This window comes from Myripristis murdjan, chromosome 23 (assembly GCF_902150065.1).
Source record: "Myripristis murdjan chromosome 23, fMyrMur1.1, whole genome shotgun sequence".
Lineage (NCBI taxonomy): Eukaryota > Metazoa > Chordata > Actinopteri > Holocentriformes > Holocentridae > Myripristis > Myripristis murdjan.
In genome coordinates, this window is record NC_044002.1 from 8,346,010 (window position 1) to 8,360,330 (window position 14,321).

A 14,321-nucleotide genomic window follows, 5' to 3' on the forward strand; every position below is an offset into this window, starting at 1 on the left:
CAACACTATGGATATATTAACTTTTGCAAAAATCTTGTTTACTTGTATGATATTCTGAAACGCTGTCAAAATAAAATAAGATCTTGACACAACATGAGAAGATTCAGTTGCGATATGCTGCTGTGTGTTAATTATGGCTGCTGTTTTCTTATCATAGCGCAGAACATATTCACTGCTTGAATATGTTTCATGCATTTTATCAGCAACAACTGATTACATCAGCCCCAGACTGTCTGTAAATAGGCAAATAAAATCCTAAATGCAACTGGATGCAATTTAAAATACAGTTTATTATTGTGGAGAGAGAGAGCCTGATTTCAGCCCAGTGGCGATGAATGCATATTTCAAGTGCAGCAGACATGAATACAGCATCTGTGTCAAAACATTTTATTGGGGCAACTTGATAGAGAAGTGGCTGAGGTAATCATTTGTGGTGCTCATTTTTTCCCTCGGGCTTAGTAGATTTTTCTGTTGTAGTGCATCCATTTGTCCACATGGGGGCACTGCAACTTAAGAAAGAGGTAAATGTGCAGATAACATTACTTGAAAATGATTTCAGGCATTGCCATTACTGATCCTTTGTGCTCAAGTGGATATTTACTAAAAAAATATCTGTCATTACTACTGAGTTTGCTTTCTAGGATGAGCAGATACATTTAGATAATAGAGAGTCCATAATTTTGTATCCTGTGTGCACATTACCTATGTTTCCACTAGAGGTCCCTATAGACCAGACTTATGTTTCAATGCTGCTGAGTTTCATAATCATTGTACTTACATAAACTCATTAGGAAGATATTTTTAGTATTAAAATGTAGTAGGGATTTTACAGGCCAGTGCTATGCTATGATTTCATAAACTATACCACACCGGGTTTTATTTAGGGCTTTGTTCCACTATAAATACACACACAATCAGTGAATGCCAGTAGGCCTACTTTTATCTTTGTTCTACTCTCTTGCCTCAGGTCACCATTTTCTCTTCAGCAGGCTTGGAGAGATTAAAAGTAAAATGGTGGCATCCCAATTTGGCTCCCCACAAATATCTCCTTTTGATCCGAACGCACCACAACTGCTGATGTAATTTATGCAAAAATAGATTTAACAGACTTTGGCAAGCCTCTGAGTTGTTCTAATATGTCCAAAGTCTGACCTTGCTGCTTCGTGCCACTGCTCCCCCTCAACCTAGCTTGTATCTGGCGATAATAACTGTGGACACAACTTATCACCCAGTCAGATGCTTAGATTTTGCATGAAGCTTGTGTCTTTGAGTTGCACAAAGTATATTCTCACCCATGGTCCTCATATATGGCACACACACAAGGATTCAGTAGACCAGAGAAAATGGCAAACAGGCCTTCTGGTCCTTCAACACCAGGCTGCAATAAGACAGCATGTGCAAAGAGGCCTGTGCATCAAGCCGACACGGAGGTGAGGCAGCAGAAACAGTGAAGTGAGAGATGAAGCGGTGCAGGAGAGGCACCATGAGCTCTCCTGCAGAGACAGCGCAGGGTGGGGCCGCTTGCTGCCAGCTGGAGGCTGCTGGCTGCCGCCTGTCTTCTCCTCAGGAGAAAATCAATCCAAAGCTGCACTCGTGTCTCCACTGGGAGAACGACATGCTCAGTGCAGCCTTTAACAGACTGCCACGCGCTTTCCAAAGAGATAATAAGGACATTAGCTGGGGAAAGCTTGTAATAGCTACCATCAACGCGTTTTTCACCAACAGCACTACAAGATGATCATATTGTACGTATTCACCTGTTTTCCTGCTGCTCTCAAGCCATTAGCACTGTTTAGTCCTCCTCATATACTTGGTTATACTGCAAGATGCTGAGCAGAGATTGCACTATCTACTTTTGTCATTTAAAACTGTTTGAGACTGTTTTGCTTGACTGCACCTGACACTTTCCTAATGTATCCCGCAAACACACACAAGTATAATTGGCTCTAGGCAATAACTCTGACTTTCACAGCGTTGTGTGTGATGGATGGCTTTCCCCTCACTCTGCTGGAGTTTTGGTGTTCTCTGTCACTTTATCGCTCCATCCTTCAGCATCTGATCAACACTGAACATAATTTATGCCAATAAAATAAATGCAGTGTAGGCATAAAACACACAATTTCCAGCACTTTTTCCAAGGGGTGATGCAATGCCTTTTCCTTGGCCCTGACTGCTGGGGCATGCATTATTTGTTTCTTTTCTTATGTGCAGCAAATCCGTGACAGCATTTCAGATGAATAAGTGTCCCAATATCGAGTTCTGCCAGTGCTTCACCTCAGCCAGTGTTATCTAAGCTGAGGTGTGAGTTTCTGTCCTCCATTTACCTCCCATTTGCTTTAATGTGTGCCACGTGTCAGAAGCCAAAGAAGTGGCGCAGGTTTAACAACTGGGGCGGTCTCTGTTTCCCTCCTTATGGGCTGGACAAAGTCCCAGCCAAATTTCCTCAATTCTGCCTAATGCAACACCAGACCAGCCCTTCATGCAATAAAAAGCATTAGCTAATCTCAAATAAATGGCTTTTTGAGGAAGATGCAAGGGGGAGCAAGTCACGTGCTACCCCAAAATTGCCTGTAGAACAGAAATAGTCATGTATTTTGGGTAGCTGCTTTGTCCCTATCTGATTTTCATTGTGAGAGACTTTGTCTTTGTTTTTTCTCTCTCGACATGTATCTGGATCTTTACTGGGTACAGACTCAACATGAGTGAATCCCTTCAGCATGTGAGGGTCACTTTGGTGTCAGTCAGTCAAAACCAAATTGCAGCTTGCCTTTTCTTTTGTTCCTTCTGCCTGACAGTATAGCATCTGTTTAAAGCTATACTGCCTGTGAATAACAGGCAGAGCCACTGCACTCCATCAGACATCATTTAAGACTCAATAACAGGCACACACTCACACATTCCATTACCTTTTAGTCCTCATCTCACCAGTACTGCTTGTTAGATCTGTTCTGCCTTACGTGATGCAACCTCCAGTCATGTCTCCATACCTTTGTGGCTGGCTGTCTTTGTGATGAGGGAATATTGTCCTGGTTATAATGTGTGATTATTGTGTAGCTGTAGCTGAAATCAAAGACTTCTGTCCTTTAGGGAAGCGCTGTGAACCCGTCAAGGTGAAGATGTAGATGAGCACTGACTCAAGACTATGAGTCATACAATTCAGGCATTAAGATATGTAAATGAGAAGATTTTCTGTGAGCTGATGGTACCAACTGGAATACTGCCATTAATTAAATGACTCACTTTATGCCCTCTATAGGCAGCTGGCATCTACTCACAGTATGGAATTTAAGGTGTGATATGTGATTTATAGCTAGAGCACTGGTTTGCCAAAGATCAGCCTTGAATATCTTTTATGTATGCGTCAAACACAGAGGCCGGTTGTGACATGACGCTCGAGCTGCTGGTGAAATTTGCAGAAACATGACACAACCAGCCTGTGATCGGGACTTTGTACGAGATGGAACAATCTGCCCTTAGAGGGAGACACCCAGAATGATGTATTTTTACACTTCACAAATGAAAAAAAAAACTGACTAATGTCACCACTGAACACCAGAAACACACTCCAAGTCCATGTAGGATATTGTAGTGATTTTTAGTTAGGGAGCCCATTGAACATATTTCTTCCCTAATATAGCACAGACACCAAAACTGGGTAGAACTGGTTAGATCCATTAATCTGGAGGGGTTTACCATCATCTTCATGTCATTTACATTAAAACACGATGTTGTCCTGAGGATTTTTGTTGTTAAATTTAACAGAATTAAATCCTTGTTCAAACTCCCCATACATTCTCATTGGCTGCAGGGAGAGTGAATGAGTCACTAGTTCACATTTTTCTTGGAGCCCCACCTCAAGAAGTCGCCCCCGCGCTTACTTTAACCCGACAAACTCCGTTCAGAAAGTGTGGCATTTTGAAATATCCTTTTGTACAGATGAACATGAGAAAATTGGAGAGCTCTGTGTCAATCAACAGGAGCAGCTGTTCAATTCGGCAGCATTTACTTCCACACAATTACACTTTTTTTTTTTTTTTCGATTGGGTCGCGTGTCATTCCCACCACCTCATTCTACTACTAGGCGGTGGACGGCAGCGTGTGAACCACCTCAATAAGTTGATGTTTTAGTGAAACAGTGTTTTGCTTGAGGAGTTGTATGTACGCCGAAAGGAAGCGCACATCCTGAAAGTTCAGATTAAGTCTTAGTCGGGGTTTTACACCGTGCAGTGTGACCGCCTACACCGAGGGGGGACGCGTCGTAAACTTTCCAGATTTTTTCAACGCTCCTCGGCGTGACGTTGTCTCCACTTGCAAGCAGAGCGGGAGAACACGCCCTGCCCTCCCTCTCTCCCTCTCTCCCTCTCTCTGTATCCCATATGATGAGTAGGAGGCCGTCTGGCTGCTGTAGTCTGCAGTGACAGGCAGGCAGGCAGGCAGGCAGGCAGGGCAGAGCCGGTGGGTCTGACGGTGGAAGTGTCCCAGCAGCAGGAGCCCAGGGGCGGCCGGTGGGAGGAGGCAGAGAGTCCGCAGCTGCCGCGCAGCCTCTTTGACAGCCGCAAGAGCAGAGAGCAGCGTGCACCAGCGCATGAGAGAGGTAAGAACACTGGCTTTGCTTCATTTCTGAACGCTTTGTCAAATTTTAATCGGGGTTTGAAAAAATATACATATGATACATTTTTTTTTTTTTTTTTTTTTTTTTTTGGAATGAAACACCAAGGCGAGGTGTGCCCATGCCGGAGCATCTTTTCACTGGTTTTGACGGCCAACGCCGTGAACGCACACGCCGGGGCTCGGAAGATGAAAACGTTTGCCAGCAGATCGACTCGTTTATTGTACACGGTGGTTGGTGTGTTTGTCGTTTGTTTTCGCCACTGAAACGCGTTTACTGTGTTCACAATGCGCGGTGGTTAGCAGGGCGCTAGCACTTCCCGATAGAAAGGGCGGCTAGCAGGCAGCTCAACCGCAATCAGTGTGGAGCAGCTGTGCGTCAGGCCAGCCGAGGTTAGCACGAGCAGGAGAGGAGGTAGGAGAAAATGCCTTCATAATAAAAGCACTCATTTGGTGCGCCTCTTCCAGGGCCGTGTCTAACATTTTGGGGGGCCCTACGCGAAATCTTGCTTGGCCACCCTATTACAAGTACTTATGAATATACACCAAATGTGCATCATAGCCTATATACATATAAATGAGACCAAATGCCACTTTTTTTTTTTACCCACAATTCCAAATATTTTGATGAAACTTTCTGAGACCTAAGTAGTTTCTAGGTGTGTTTTTGCTTCTCGGGCTTTACTCGCTGTGGGCTGCTTTTCATCGCAGTATAGACGTCCTGCACCCCTATGGAAGCACCACAATCACTGCTAGAGGTAGGGAGACACTCAAAAATGTCCTTTATGCAGTATTAGAGTCATAATGTTATGAATCATAAAAGAAGAAAAAAAAAATTTTTTCTTTTTAGTTTTTACTTATTTCTTAGTTTCTTCCACAAAAAAGGGAATCCTCATATAGAGCATTTTTCCAAATGCCCACTGGCATCAGTGTTGGTTAAAAAAAGGTGGGGGGCACATACATTACATATTTACATTTTAAGTAATCTAGGCATTTTCAACTATTTACAGGCATACAGTGAAATTTCCTATACTAATTTTTACCTAATAGTTTGAACACACCATAATAATATTTGTGTGGGACATGAAAATCTGCCAGGACACTTAGACCGGCACTAATTCTTTTCTAGTGGAAACACTTGTCATTGCAGTTTTTACAGATTACGAACAGTCAGTAAAAACAAAAGTTCCTTCTCTGTCACATACATGTTGTATAGAGGCACAGTGGGACTTGGGCTTGCTTCTCGCATGCAGTCATCTCATGAAGACTGGTTAAGTCGTGCTTGAATAAACTTCAAACTTTAACAGTTAGTGGAATAGCTTGAGGCTTGATTGAATGTTGGCGGCAGTTCAAGTGAGACATAAACTTCAGCTTCTCCATATCATAGGCTTGCTTTGTGAAACGCCCCTCAGGTGAAAACAGCCAGTTTTGCTCTGGTGAAAGCAGACTGGTTCTACACCTCTTTATGCAATGGGGACAGCGGGGCGGCTGTCTTCGTAACCACATGGAAGAGGATCGGGCCTGGGAACGTGAATTACAACATCTAAGCCTACCTTGGACAGCCTTTCATTTTCAGCTTCAGTGCCGTAGTCTGCTTGTGCAGCCCTATGCCTTAGTTTTAAAATGGTGTCAGATTGTTGAATTAAAACCTCTTTTCCTGTGTGTTATAGGGATATTGTGGTAAATATTGCAGTAATTGTCGTTTTAACTGGTTGACTCTCCAGCTGTTAAAACTTCTCATTGCATTCTCAACGTCAACCACTGGATCTGTCCTCTTTTGTCAGCGGTCTTCCCACTGTTTGTCCCCTAACGATCCCAGAATGCCTGACACACACACACCATGATCAGCCACCATGATCAGCCTTTGCCTCAGATGCACAAAAAACTGCAAAAATAGAAGAAAAAAAAAACTATGTAAAGTTATTATGAATACTTTGATATCTATATGGGGCAGGTTGGAGGAATGGCAATGTGTTTGGGCAGACAGACAAAGAGGGCAGAGCTCTGCAGTCATAGTAGTGAGATGTAATTTCAGTGTGTCAAATGAGCCACAGTGTCAAAGGATTTTCTGTCTTGCCAAGAATACAGTATTAGCGGAAAACACTGAATATATGCAATAACATGGAAACTACTTGTGAAGGTAGTGTAATCCCAAAAATGTCAGCTATCATATGTTTTCAGTCCAAAATGTTAATATCGGCCTCCACAACCTATGCTGGCTAAAGGACAACTGAGTTTCCACCTATTGCAGAATCAGTCTGCAAGTGTTTCCTCTGGTTTCAGAAAAAGACGTCATATTTTAATGAGGAGAGATTTATTTTGAAAGTGTGCCCGGAAGCTTGATGGTACATTGCGCGGCTTGACGCTGGTGCGTGGTGCTCGCTGCTCGGGTGTGAGACAACGTTCCTCTCGGTGTCTTCAGCGTTGCCGAGCGGCAGCAGCGGGAGAGCCTGTACCTGTGTGAGAACAGGAGCCGTGCTGATCGCGTCCTGCAGAAGAGACCAGAGAGCGACGCAGCGACGTGTTTCACCGCTGCGCTGCTTTCCCATGTGGAGGCGGGCTCACTGAACTCGCCCAGCTCCTGGTGATGTGGTCGTGTTCTGCTCTGTTCGAGATGATCTGCAGATCCTTCTCGATTCCCTTGGCCGTTAATGTGCAACAGAGGCAGCAGCTCATGTCGAGTTTAGGCCTTGGCTGCTGTTTCTGTGAAGAGAGCCTCATCACACCACCGCCTGACTCTGATCAGATTTTCTCCCAGAGACCCCCCACCTGAGAAGATTTGTGTAGGTGGTTGGATAGATCTGCAGTAAATCATACCTGTTTCTATTTTAGGATGGGAAATAACAGCTAGAGCACATGAAACCTCTGATCAAAACAGTCAGTCCTGTGTTACTGGTTCACTGCCTTATTCCCAAGCAAGACTTCAGGCTCATGTAGGGCTGCTGGCCTCTCAAAGTTGATCAGTCATAGACTTCTGCAGTCGACTCACAAGGTGGAATCCAACAAGCATGTTTTTTCATTTTATTTATTTTTTTAAAGAACTGCTTGGCGTTGCAGTATTCAATTCAATGCCTTTATTGTCATTGCACAGTGTACAACCAAATTAAGTTTCCTGTGGATCACGTCAAAACACCTGGAAGGCTGCAAGACAATAAGATGAGACACATTCTCTTAAAAATGTACAGGGAAATGAAAAAATGTGAAGTTTGTACATGCTTTTAGAACCGGTATGTGGTAGGACAGTACTGCAGCCACTCTGCTCATAATCAACGTGAAAACACATGAAAACAAAGTGCACAAAATCAGTACATACCTACACCACCAGACAAGAGCTAATGTCGCCCACTGAGCTGGTGGAGGGAAAATGAGGACAGCTATCCACCACCAACTGGACCCTGAGTCTGTAATAATTTAAAATTGAACCAAAGTGAAATTAAACCAATCTTCATTTCGACTGGCCTACTCGACTGTCTTCATGCTGTCAGCTCTTTGGGTGTGTAATGCCACCCATTATCGCCAGATGTTGTACCATAACAATTTCATTGTTTCCTCCAGTGGCACATTAATGAAAAAGCCTGTCATTGTGCTTGAACCCCGAATGTATCTCTCTTTGTGCTTTATTTATTTCTTTAAATGCATTAATGAGGAGACAATGTGTGCTTCTAAACACCTATAGCACATACTGGACATGGAAGTGCAGTATACTTTGCGTCAAGTAGCACCATTCCTCCGTGAATATGATGTGTCACGGCATTATGTGGTTGCAAACGGAGCAGATTTTCTTCTGGGGAGCTGTTTGGATGTGATAATGCCTTATCATAAATGTTGCTCGTAAATGAGGATGAGGCAAAATGAATCAAGTGTTTTGTGATGATTTCTAAATCAGGATCTGAAAACGGCTCTAATTATATTAGCAGAGGCTGGCCCATATTTTGCTTTTAGATAAGTGTTAGGTAAGTGTCATTACGTGCACGCGCATGTTCCTGAACATGTGTTTGTATATTAATAGCCACAGTAAGTGTGATCAGACCTTACTGGCTGAATGTTAGTCCCAGCACCTCTCTTATCTAATGACATCACGTTACAGTGGCCGACAAGTCACTGGAATTTTTCCTGTCACACTTGCTGCAAAGCTACGTTGTTGCTGTTGAGTTTCCTAATGTTAAGGGATTGGGCAAGGGTGACTTAAAGGTTCAGCTTCCCTTTTTTCACCTTCCAGGGTCACAACCTGACTTTCTCTCAGTCTGCTGACATGTCTGCAGTCTCTTTCTCTCTGGTAGCGGCTGTGTCAGATCTCCTCCCTGTTGTTACATTGCAGCGAAGCAGAGCCACTTTGTTATTGCAAGCCTCTCAGCTTTCTCTCTTTTACCTCCCTCTTGTCTGTCTTTTCCAGCCTGCCACTCTTTTTTTTCCCCCCTCACCTTTCACATGTGCTGTGCTGCCTCTCTCCCTCTCTGCAGCTCTCAAGCAGGGCATCATAAATCTTTTAGCGCTTAGTAAATGTGTTTTTGCACTTTCTAAGCCCTTCTCCATGCACTTCCATACAGCAGAGCATCATGGGAAGTGCAGAGGCACGATAGGAGAGCAGCACAGGAGCAATGGGGGGTCAGCACCCATGTCAAGTACAGCTTTCAACCACTCCATCTTGATGTCCACTGTTTCAGGTGCTTGAGAAGTTCATAATGTAAAAGAATGGTGGAAATCTTCCATTGCGAGGATATGTAGGGATGAGAAACTGCTGTCTAGCTATCTGCTGTTATATTGTCTGGAAGACATTGAGTTTTATGCATTTACATCATAAGCTACTTCGCCCACAACAATCAATTTCTTGGCAACAGCATTCCAAGTATGTAGCCGCCCAGATTAGGATTTGACTGTAGTCGTCATTCAGGACCTCGTTAGTCCCTAGCAAGCTCTATGTAACCTGAGCTTGCTTTGTTTCGATGTTCTCGATCTTTTTCTGTTTTGATTAAAAATCCTCATGAGTGCTGATTGAAGTAAACTTACCTTGGCCTGCCTGGTCTAATTTGTATCAGTGCTGCTGAGCTTACCCAACCGCTTTGCTGAGGCTGTAGTAGCCCTGCTTCACTCAGGGCTCATATGGGCTCAGTGGGGAGGAGGAGGAAAGCAACATTTGGCTCCATTAGTTGTGTTCATTATGTAAAATCACTGTTTTAAGATGCTTGATTAACTGATGCGTGATGTTGTTGCATGCTGTACATTAGATCATACATACATGTCAGTTTGAGATTGGACATTTTGTGATTTATGTCACAATAAATTCCTTGATTTTTGGCTCCTTTTAGAGAATTCATCAGCTGCAGGGCCACAAGGCACAGAAGGAAGTCAGCTGACTTGCTGTCAGTCATCCAAGGAATGATGCTTTTCTCAAGCAGATGTCACTTTGTGTGATCAAGCAGCGTTAAAGATCATCTTGGGGGAAACATGGCGTCAACTTAAAATGCTCTCAGTGATGCTTAAGGTGATGGGTGGAAGATTTCATCATGAGATGTAGCGAGGCTAAATCTAAAAATGTCGGACTGGAGGCTAAATGCAGCACAGTATTAGGAATAGTGCGCTTAGTGGCCATTAGGAGAATGAATAATGCAGGCTAATGTAAAGAGGGGAAGTACTGTTGCTGTGTTTCCCTCTGATTAGACCCGTTGGAGGAAATGCTCAGATGTTCCTGGTTTTGACGCTGGTAATTTGTTTTTGTTTCCTGAATAGTAACTGACTGAACAGTAAAGCAACAAGAAAACAATCATTTGATGGATGTAAACCAGTTATGTTTTCTATTTATTCTTTTTCCTAGTAATGTTTTGTACAGCTTCCAGCTCTTCCTTGATTGCTTGGACTATCATCTCACCACAGGATGGTTCTGTGTTTGTGGGGATTTACCTTGTGCTCATCCCAGTGAGGGAGCTGACATGGAGCTAAAGGCTCTCAAACATGATGAAGGCTAAATCACTGTAAATGTCTCATGATAATGAAATGGATGCCAGCACACAGGCTATATGATTAATGTTGTGATTCAGGACCAAAGCAGCTATGAATAGCCAGTGAAGTAGAAGAGAAGTGCAAATATAAAGGAGAACTCTTTAAAGGCAGCCCACCCTGCTGAAAGGGGGAAAACTGACTGGAACGGAAACTAAATCAGCCAGAAACCAGCTCACAGTGTAAGGTGTTGGCAGGGCTGTTTCCTCAGCACCAGGCTAGGTGGTAAGAAAAGGAGTGGTGTGGCTGCAGCTGTGACTGGCTGTTTCTCTTGGGACACCCCGGATAGTAGGCCTGCATCAGCATCTATTGCTGTGGGAGTGGATGATGAGGATGAATGAGGAGGAGAGAGAGAGAGGCCAGGGAAGGTTGTAGTAGGTCCCAAACCCACCCTGAGGATAAATGTTCCTTATGATTTGGCAAAATTTATCATGATATTGTTCAGTTTAAGGCTGAGGTAAAATATTCTGAAACGGCTCTACTAATCCAGCTGCACCCGTTCTTTTCAGGTCTGGCAGCCATCTTGGTTGTAAATAACCAGCGGGATGTTGTAGAGGAGGGTGTTTGCCGGTATACGACATTGAACCTCACAAGGACATTGGTGCTCTGTCAACAACATGCCATCCAGGGGCGGTTGATAGGATTGAGAGGTGCTTTCTGGCAGCAGCTCCACAGTGTGGACTGATGGGGCCAACAACGACCACATAGGCTGACAGGACACAAGCCCACACAAAGCCGTTTTATATACAATACACATTATAGTCAATTTAATCTGACACTGTTGACACTAACAGTGACCATCAAATGCTGATCGTTAAGGCTGTCCCCAGCTCTCACTTTCCAGAGTTTGCCTTTTTTTTCTTTCTGTATACGATGAATGGACTCTTCATGCCCCCACACTGACCCCTTCAGTGGGGCTCAGTATCTGTTTCCTGCTCTCACCAGCGCTGGATAGCGGTCCCGAGTTTTTTCCTCCACCGGCTCAGCTTCTGTTTGGCTCTGTAGGCATGGCTTGATTTCGCACACTTGAATGTGACATGTTTTCAAGTTGATTATCACTGTGGCTGACAGAGTGGCTTCAGTACTGTCCTCTGCAATTCCCCAGTTAATTAATTAATCCAATTAATTAATCTACCAGTTCTGAAAGGATGTGAAAACTTAAGATTGTTCCATACCCTATTGCAGTGTATACCCGTCATGTTTTACCTCTATGTTGCAATGCCCAAAAACTAAATCTTTGAAAAAAAGAAAAGAAACCACAAAACTTCAACTCCACCCTGTGAGTCGACTGCAGAGGTCTATGACTGATGATTTGACTCATCAAGTTTCAGGGGGCAGCCCTACTGATAGTAATCTAAGGGAATTTCAAACATTTTCCATTGACACTGTTTCCTGGTCCAAAACTGTTTATATTACATTTGCGTAATCACAGCTAGATTACGCTAAACTTCTCTACAACTAATAGCTTATTAACAACAAGCTTGTTTGGTCTTGTGTGCTGATACTGTCGCCTTGGCAGAGAAAGAAAGTCGTACCTCCGCCCTTGTGTCGCTCAGGGGGTGTTCCTGACAGACCACAAATCAAGCCAGGTTCTTTGCATAACCACTTGTGAGCACAAATGGTTATGTGTGGAGACTGATGATGAGCAGAGGCATCAGCTTGGCAAGGTGTTGCAACATTCCTCTGGTGGTTACTTTCATTGTTGTCGCCGACTGGCAGACTGACAGCTTGCCAGAAACATGAAATAGCAGGTGGTGCATGATAGAAAAGTCACACTTGCCATAGTTTCCTCCTATAAAGTAAATGGTCTGGTTACATTTTGTTATCCTTGCTGCATAACATTGGCTATTAATTAAAGGACCATACCAGTGGTTTTGAATGCTTGATCCATTTAATTCAATTCATCCACATTTTACATAGCAACAAACCATTTTGCAAATCACGCAGGCGTACTAAAGATTTCACAACATATAATCAAAATGCCTCGATTTTCAAATTTGAATTTTTGCTTGAAACACCCACCATACACTGTTCTGTTTTTGTGGCTAACAAAGTCGTCAACATTCATAAACCGCAGAACTGATAATTTGGTGTGTCAGATATTCTCCAGCGAAGGAACTATTTCCCCTCCGCCCAATTTCAAGTCAACACAACACAACAGTGCTGCTGCTTTTAAGGAAAATTACAGTGATGGAATGCTGGAGTGAAGAAAGTTAGAAGTCTGAACGTTTATTTTCATATCATAGTGGAATGAATGGAAACTAATGGCTGGATAAAAGGTAGGAGAAAGGATCTCGGACTTTTTAAGACAGGTTTTTGTATTAGTGCTGCCCGGGTTATGTGAAGACAAGGATGTTGATGTAGATATATTTGCTAATTAATATCTTAATCAGTTTAATTAAAAATGCTAGAATAAAATATTTTGATTATGTCAGGATATTTAGCAGCTCAAGAGCTGCTTGTTATTAAAGGGGTCGGTGTTTAGGTAGGTGTGACGCCAAGAAATGTGTTTCTTTAGCAAATTCCTGAAGCTGCCGGTTAGACAAGTCTGTCAAACACGTCTTCATGGGAAAAACAAGATTCTCTATCACATGTGCTCAGGACTGACTTCACACACTGACTGATGGGTCTGGGCTGACTGACAGCACAGTCCTGTCTGAGGACATTGTGCCCTATAGGTCCAGTTGCTTATCTGTTTACTAGTGACAGGCCGCCTTTGCATTTTTTATCACCACATAGATCTCCTCTGTCACAGCTCAATGTGGTGTCTTTTTAAGGGAGTGAATGGAATGGGCCTGTGGGGCTAATTTGCAGTGAAGTTTGTCTCAGACCCCATTAGGGATGTCAGTGGCAGGGTGGCCCAACCTGGCTGGCTCCGTCTGGGTCTTTTGGATGAACGCCCAGGCTCCTGTGCACGGACAGTGTGGCTGGCAGCCAAGGCTAATGCATAGCTCCCTCATCCTTTTCAGTCCATTCCTTCCATCAAACCCGAACACAAACATCCAACTTGCTCTTTCCTGTCGCTTGCCTGCTGATTGGTCAGAGAGATAAACAAAAGAGCAGGGGTTTACTGTGATTACATCCTCTATACAGGCACTACAGGGTGTTAGAATATTGGCTGGGAGCAGAATGACTGAAGGCAGCCACTCCCTGGGCTACTTTGAACTGAGCTCTGGAGTGGTTTGTTTACCGTAAGAATGCAGACAACAAAGACAACAAAATAGACCGGGGACCCATTCTGTAAAGGGCATTAGCCAGTTTTCATCGACAGTATTGCCTTTGTTCCTTCCAAAGGTATTGTGTGGACATTTTATGACCGTCCCTTTTGCTTTTGGCTTGATGGAAATATTAGAGAATGTAAATTTAAAATAAGATGTGCTGAACAGCTCTCATGCCTTGATAATCAGTTGCTGACAAGAATGGACAACTTAATAATTGTGTGTTCATTATTTCACTTGTCACGGTTGACTGTTAGCATTTGAAATCTTTCTAGTAAATGTCCACTCTACACAAGCACATGGCTTTGATTATGCAAACTGTGGTAAACTCATCTACTACCAATGAGAAGTAGCAAACTTTTCCTCTTTTTTTTTGGATCACATAAGACACAGGGGAGTACAAAAAGGAGCTAAGTGGCCCTTCCAAGACTGTATCCTCTAGTTCCACTAACAGGAAGAGAGCAGTCTCTTCTTTAATCTTTTTGCCTAGCCTTGTGTCCA

The 14,321-nt window shown here is 43.4% G+C and overlaps 1 protein-coding gene across 1 annotated transcript in view; it reads left to right on the forward strand.

Moving 5' to 3' along the window:
• The first annotated feature begins 4,230 nt into the window (after nt 1-4,230).
• Nucleotides 4,231-14,321, forward strand: part of LOC115355096 (fatty acyl-CoA reductase 1) — a 52,608-nt gene continuing 42,517 nt past the window's right edge. The window contains exon 1 of the mRNA XM_030045754.1: nt 4,231-4,594. Within this exon, the coding sequence (XP_029901614.1) occupies nt 4,586-4,594 (9 nt within the window). The 5' untranslated portion in view covers nt 4,231-4,585. The remainder of the gene's footprint in view (nt 4,595-14,321) is intronic.